At 37.3% G+C, this 6,965-nt stretch overlaps 1 protein-coding gene across 1 annotated transcript in view; it reads left to right on the top strand.

Annotated features, from left to right (window-relative positions):
• LOC107680840 (liprin-alpha-3) overlaps window positions 1-6,965 on the top strand; it is a gene marked incomplete at its 5' end in the record, with an annotated part of 37,760 nt that overhangs the window by 10,712 nt on the left and 20,083 nt on the right. Inside the window, 8 exons of the mRNA XM_016476890.1 lie at window positions 1,395-1,487; window positions 2,325-2,377; window positions 2,519-2,612; window positions 4,245-4,379; window positions 4,494-4,577; window positions 5,270-5,401; window positions 6,420-6,482; window positions 6,613-6,692. Of these exons, the coding sequence (XP_016332376.1) occupies window positions 1,395-1,487; window positions 2,325-2,377; window positions 2,519-2,612; window positions 4,245-4,379; window positions 4,494-4,577; window positions 5,270-5,401; window positions 6,420-6,482; window positions 6,613-6,692 (734 nt within the window). The remainder of the gene's footprint in view (window positions 1-1,394; window positions 1,488-2,324; window positions 2,378-2,518; window positions 2,613-4,244; window positions 4,380-4,493; window positions 4,578-5,269; window positions 5,402-6,419; window positions 6,483-6,612; window positions 6,693-6,965) is intronic.

The raw sequence follows: 6,965 nt of genomic DNA, 5'->3' as shown, positions 1-6,965 counted from the left end.
TGGGTTGAACTGTTCTGGAACAGTGTTGTAAATACAACTTAACCACTGATTTCTAGTTGTGTCCTCTTTTGGAATGCCAAACAAAGTAGTTTCGCTTTCACAACGAAGCACACAGCGTCACACACGGCGGGCTTGAGTGAGGAATGGCCGGCGGGCTAGAGTGAGGAATGGCCGGCGGGCTAGAGTGAGCGGAGGCCGGCTTGAGTGAGTGGTGGCGGGCGGGCTTGAGAACGGCGCGGCTGGTGGATTCTTTATGCACCAAGAGCTTGTAACACTCCAAAGAGAAAGGAAAAATTGAATTCGCATCATATGACCCCTTTAAAGAATCGTAGGCACACTCTCAACAAGACAAGTTGATTCAAAAGGAAGCCAAATTCTAGCCATAGAGAGAATGCTATCCCATAATGCAGTGGTGTCCAACCTTCCCCAGCATATTGTCCTAGAAGTCTCTAGTAATACTGAAAACCCTTGATTTTCCGGTTCAGGTGTGTTTAATTGGGGTTGGAGCTAAACTCTGCAGGAAGTTGCGGGACTGGACATGGACCCTGCCATAATGCATTGCAACAAGCTGAATAATAAATCATATACATATATCATATACATATTTCATTTAAAAAGGATAACAATTATTAATTAAAATGTGTTCCATGAAAAAATTTATTATTTGAGCTATTTTGCCTATATATTTGCCTATAAATATTCAATATCGCTACTCATCATAAGTACTTGGTACATTATCAGCGCAGCGGGAGACGTTCAAACTAATATCACGTAATTTATGTCTCTATGATGATTAGTCGATATCAGAAGGGAGGCTAGCCTCCTCTGCGAGGTTTCTTTTCTCAACAATCCTCGGCGCTGAAAGTGAACACTTAACGGTGATTGGCTAATTTTTTTTACCAACGGAGGCACGAGAGCTCAGATCTCCCCCGGCCTCCCCCTACCCTTCTCTATCATTAACGGTTGTAATCACATCAGCAGATTCGGCACATTCACGATAGAAAAGCGGCGCTTTCCAACTTCATTAACACGTTATGGTATTACAGCTGTGAAATTACAAACAAAAAAACACACATTCTGAGACATGAAATGAAATTAATTGTGAATTTTATTAACATTAAATCGTCCTCCTCCCATTTTCACTTCAAAATTTTGGGGAAGCTGTGCCTCTGGTTGCCATAGAGATACAGAATCAGAGGAGATGCTGAGTGAAAGACTGTGTCACATTCTGCTGCCCTCTGGTGGATGCATGCAGCATTCCCAATTATAATTGAAAAGAAATGTCAGAGGGAGAAATGGCTACTGGACTGCATCCAAGTTTCATTGGCTCGTCTTTGTGTTTGCAAGCGTTCATGTGCACATGTTAACATCTGAGCCATGTCTCCAATGTGCAGGTTGGAGAGATCGAGGAACAGCTCACTACCGCCAGAAGGGAATTAGCTAAATCTGAGGAAGCCAATCAGAAGCTTCAGAGGGACGTGAAAGAGGTGGGTCAGAGGTTAAATTCTCATCAAGAGCTCTTCAAAACAAAATCAAGAGCCCCATGTCACGCAACCATGGTTTTGCTGTCATCCCGCCTCCCTTCCCATTTAGAAGGGTTTCCTGCCACGATGCAGTGATTAATTGCCGGTAAAGTGCTCTAGTTGTTGATGGGGTGTGTCTGTCAGCCAAAGCGAGATCAGTCAAACTGCCAACAAAATAATCAGCTGTCTGTCTGACGTTCCTCATGGAAGAAGTCTAATTTTCTGTATAATAGAAGCATACTGTATTCTCCTGCGGTAACACAAAGACTTGCCGACTTGCCAACTTGGCAACGGCGCCTGTTTCATGTCACCGACTCGCTACTTATGGAATTTTCCGGAATTGCCAGTAGCTACCATGCTGGCTTGGCGTCCTATTTACATTGGATGCCTTGAGCAGATTTTTGCTTATAATCTGCTTCCACTGTCATAAAGTACAGTCTCGATAATGGCAAATGAAAGGGTTTTTTCCTCATTTCCCTGGACACACAGCCTGTCGTTCTATTTGCTACACTCGTTTTCCAGTGCCTCTTCTTCCTCCCTCTTAGCAATTATGTAATATTTGATACTGCGCTTTTTGTTTTGCAATAAATGTTTATAGTCAGCTCCATTTGAAGTAAACAGTTACGGTGGAACTGCTGTCTAGACAGACGCCCAAACATAATAATGTTACCGAATGGTCTGATTGTGATTGTTTAGTGTGTGTTTGTGTTTCTGCAATCAGTTAACCATATGTTGTTGTCTTTTATTCTTTTTGACGTTATCTCTCTTTTATCTCACAATTTCCCACCCCCTCATTCCCAGGCGCTGTGTCAAAGAGAGGACATGGAGGAAAGAATTACCACCTTAGAGCGCAGGTAATCTAGACCAAATTAGACCAGATCTCACTGCTGTTTTGTCGTATGGTATGGCCGCACTTTGGAATGACACAGATAGAGTTGCAGTTTTGATTTCTCAAGCAGCCTGCAGATCCTCACCGTGTGTGTTTCTGTCTGTAGGTACCTTAGTGCCCAGAGGGAGGCAACCTCTCTCCATGACATCAAAGACAAGCTGGAGAACGAGCTTGCCAGCAAAGAGTCTTTATACAGACAGGTACAAAAGAAAAATCATGTACAGACACACATGAAAGGTGTAACTATTGAAGGAACATTTAACAGTGTGTTCATCAACAGGAGTCTCTGGGGGTTATTCTCAGGGTATGGCGCCATTTGTGCCTGAAGATTTTGTTTTGTTTTTGTTTCATCTGCAAACATTTCAAGACTTTTCTTTCTTTTCAGTTTTCAAGAAATCTTTTGTATTTTAAGACCTTAAAGTTTCAGGGCCATAACCACCATGGGGAAGCACTGCAGGCCCCCTCCAATATTCAGATTATTGGTCAACAAATAGGCCTAGACTCTTTGTTACTAACTACAGCATCAAACTATGATTTTTCCCATAAAACTATTCAATCTTTACAAGGCCAAATTAATTTTCTGATTTTTTTTTTCATAGGAAAAAGCATAGACAGTAAAAACATGATATTTGTGTTTAAATAAAAGCTGAATTTAACGGTTTATATTAAATATAATTTACACTAACATTCAAACGCTCTGGGTTGGTAAGATTTTTAAATGGTTTTGAATAAAGGTTATGTTCACCAAGCCTAATTTATTTGGTCAAATGTACAATAAAAATTCTGTAAAATATTCTTAAATATTAAGATTTTATGTGTTCTTATATTTATGGTGCTCAAAAATAATATTATTGACCTCAGTATTAAAAACAGTGGTGCTGCTTAATATTTTTGTGGAAGCTGTGGTAAATTTTTTCAGGATTTGTTGATAAATAGAAAGTTCAAAAGAACAGCATTTGTTTTTGTAAAAGTCTTTGCTGTCACTTACATTTTAATTCATCCTTGCTAAATAAAACCATTTCTTTAAAAAAAAAAAAAAAAAAACTTTTGAAGGGTAGTCTACAGTTTTTATTAATTCTATATAACCCATTAAAATGTAGTTGTTATGAATGTGGACATGTAAATTGATATTCTGATGAATAAATAAAAAACTAAATAAGAAACTAACTTTTTATTTTATTATCACAACAAATGAATCTTGAAATTTGTTTTCTACTTTTTTTTGGCATATTATTAAAGATATTAATTCCAAATCTTTATATTTGTACAAAGCCTTTCGCTGTCAAATCTTTAAGTTAAACAAATTGCGCAATGGGAAATATATCACTATATATTCACAGTAAATAGAGATGCACTGCAGATTTAGACATTCTTAGCTATGGAACCTAAGAAGGTGTTAATGCACCAAAACTACTGTTTGCATTTAAATCTAAGTGAATTTATTTTGTTGTTTTAGAGGCTTGTGGGTTGAAGTCTGTAATTGTGGCTACAAGAATTTAGAATTTGTTTCCAGGCTCTGTGATATGTCTGGACGTGTTGGTTTTAAGTAACATATGTCTTTGCTGTTCATACGTATCGAAATGATCTCTGGTTATAGATAACGTAATGACTAAACTTTTCATCTGCCTGTGTTTGTTTACCTGATTTTTGTTCATAATTTTATTTCTTAATTTTTCTTTTTCTGTTGGTTCGTTGGTGGCTTCGTTTCTGACAAAAAGAAGTTCCATTGTGTTTTTCCAGGTCTCCACCAAAAACAAAGCACTGTTTTTCCTGAAGAGAATGTGTTCATTATGGTGTTCTTTATTATTTCGCCTCATTGTTCTGTCACTCAGAGCGAAGAGAAGAACAGGCAGCTCCAGGAGCGTCTAGACGATGCTAAACAGAAGCTGCAGCAAACCCTCCAGAGGGCCGAGACGCTGCCCGAGATCGAGGCTCAGCTCGCCCAGAGGGTGGCGGCACTTAACAAGGTGTGTGCTGTCAGGTTCAGATCTGTTTGACGTGCTGTGCTATTAACTCATTTCAAATTGAGAACAGGTCCAAACTAATGTTAATAGACATTTTATCCTTGCTCTGTTGTTTAGGCAGAGGAGCGTCATGGCAACTTTGAGGAGCGACTGAGACAGTTAGAGGCACAACTTGAAGAGAAAAATCAGGAGCTACAGAGGGTGACCAATCCTCTCTTTTTTCGTTTGTTCAGCATGTCAAATATAGTGAAGTATTTTCACTATGGATGGGCTTTTAGAGTAAAAAAAAAAAGGTTATTTGAAATTAAAATGCAAACATATTGAGTATGACGTGTGAAATTTATTGATTCACAAATGTTACATCATGAGTTTCTCATTTAACATAAAAAGTAAACAAACAATTTGCATTAAACATCTTCAAAATGTAAAAAAAAAAAATATTTAAATAAATTTTAAACATGTTTAAGTATATTTTAAATACAACTAAAAATAACAATTAAAATTCAACTGGAGAATCCGAAAGCAATTTTGTAAGCAGATGTATGAGTATTGCACATATGAAACAAAAAACATAGAGTTTATATAGTTAATTTATATTTAAAGTTGACTTCTATCTTGTAAAAAACCGATCTGAGAAGCAACCACGTTTCTTGTAGCATTTCTTTTTCCATCATTAAGCAAATCTCTGTCTGATGGGATGTGTGACTTTAACAAGAAACAATTATATTACTTAGAAATAAGTCATATAAATTCAAAAAGAAATTCAAAATAGTGTTACTCTTAGATTTGCTTGAAACCACACAGCGTCATCTCTCATCACCTTTTATTCACTGTTAGTCAAGTATATACTCAAGATTCATCATTCTTCTTTCTCTGTCCGTGACACCCCCAAGGCGAGGCAGAGGGAGCGGATGAATGATGAACACAACAAGCGTCTCTCTGACACGGTGGACAAGCTTCTGTCGGAGTCCAATGAGAGACTGCAGCTGCACCTGAAGGAGAGAATGGCTGCCCTGGAGGAGAAGGTGTGATCCTCCAAAATTTCAGATTTGATTTCTTTGGCAACGTTGCACACACATCCAAAAAACTGAAAAATAGCCTTGACATGTCACCACATCTTTGAAGTTTACCTCAAAATCCAGATGTTGCCTTTTTATTATTGTTCATGTCTAATAGGAGTTCCAGGCTTCCTCTATGTGTCCTCCCTCATTATTTCAGCACAAAAGCAGGTGTTTCATACCCAATGCATCTCTCATCAGAGAATCTATGATGAATGGCTGAAACATAATTTGCACATAATGTCAGAAACAGAAGACATGAAATGGAAGACATGTGACTGGAATGGTGTAGGAATGTGCAAAACTACATACTTTCAAAATCTGCTAGTTGTGGGATGCCTGAACAACTACTGTAGTTAACTAATCAGTTTTGAGGAAGTATAATTAGGCTGTTTCTGGTTCCTCTGACCTCAGCTGGATGTGTTTGTGAGGCCATTTACAAAAGGTGTGTTCAAAAACAGATTGAAGAAGCGTACGTCTCAAGATCCATTTTTAACGGTTAGGAAAACTATTTCAACATACCGTTTTAAAAACACATGTAAAAATGTAAAAACGTCCTGTAAAAATGAGGGAATTTCAAAAGCATGATTTCTAGGTCTAGAACTTCATAGAAAAATCATAAAATATTGCCTAGATTTTTTTCTACTTATAATTTTAAGTAATTATTTTTATTTATTGTTTTATATCTAATTATTATTAATGATTATTTGATTTTTTTTTTTTTTTTCAAGAAACAGCACACTCAGATAGTATGCTAATTTAAGAAAAAACATATCAAAACCTAAAAAAAAAAGATTATAATCTAAACTAGCCAACCTCACCTGACTGGTCAACTATTTCGCCATTGTGACCCATCCTAGCATGATGCTAACCATGCCACTGTCATGGGTTTGATTCCCAGGAAACACACATGAGATCAATTTGGATAAGAACACCTTACAACTGAATGAATTTATATGTAAGCATCTGGTGTAATATGTTACAGAACGCTCTCTCTGAGGAACTCGCTAACATGAAGAAGATCCAAGATGATCTCTTAGCGAACAAGGTATGTTTCTCTTTAACCTATAATGGTATTGTAAAAAAAAGAAAGAAAAAAAAAAGAAAAGAAGGTTCTGTTCACTTGACCTGAGTCCAAATGGCTACATTATCTGATACTAAAATCTTATTCCTCCTAGGATCAGCTGATTGCAGAGCTGGAGAGGCTTCAACTAGAGCTGGACCAGCTGAGAGGAAGACCTGGTTCCTCTTACTCACGGTAAGATGCATAATATTTCTGCTGTCCTCTTAAAAAGTCATTTATGCCCATTTATGAAGTATATGACATTCACAATCAATTTTACTTCAGTATGTGACATTCAAAATTTGGGGTCAGTAAGATTTTTTTAAAGAAATCAATACTACTATTAAAGGGTTAGTTCACCGCAAAATGAAAATTATGCTGTGTTTTACTCACCCCTGAAGCATCCTAGGTGTATATGACTTTCTTCTTTCAGACGAATCCAGTCGGAGTTATATTAAAAATTGTCTT

The sequence above is a fragment of the Sinocyclocheilus anshuiensis genome, unplaced genomic scaffold (genome assembly GCF_001515605.1).
Source record: "Sinocyclocheilus anshuiensis isolate Anshui unplaced genomic scaffold, SAMN03320099.WGS_v1.1 scaffold1230, whole genome shotgun sequence".
Taxonomy (NCBI): Eukaryota; Metazoa; Chordata; class Actinopteri; order Cypriniformes; family Cyprinidae; genus Sinocyclocheilus; species Sinocyclocheilus anshuiensis.
This window is presented reverse-complemented; position numbering and strand designations above follow the sequence as displayed.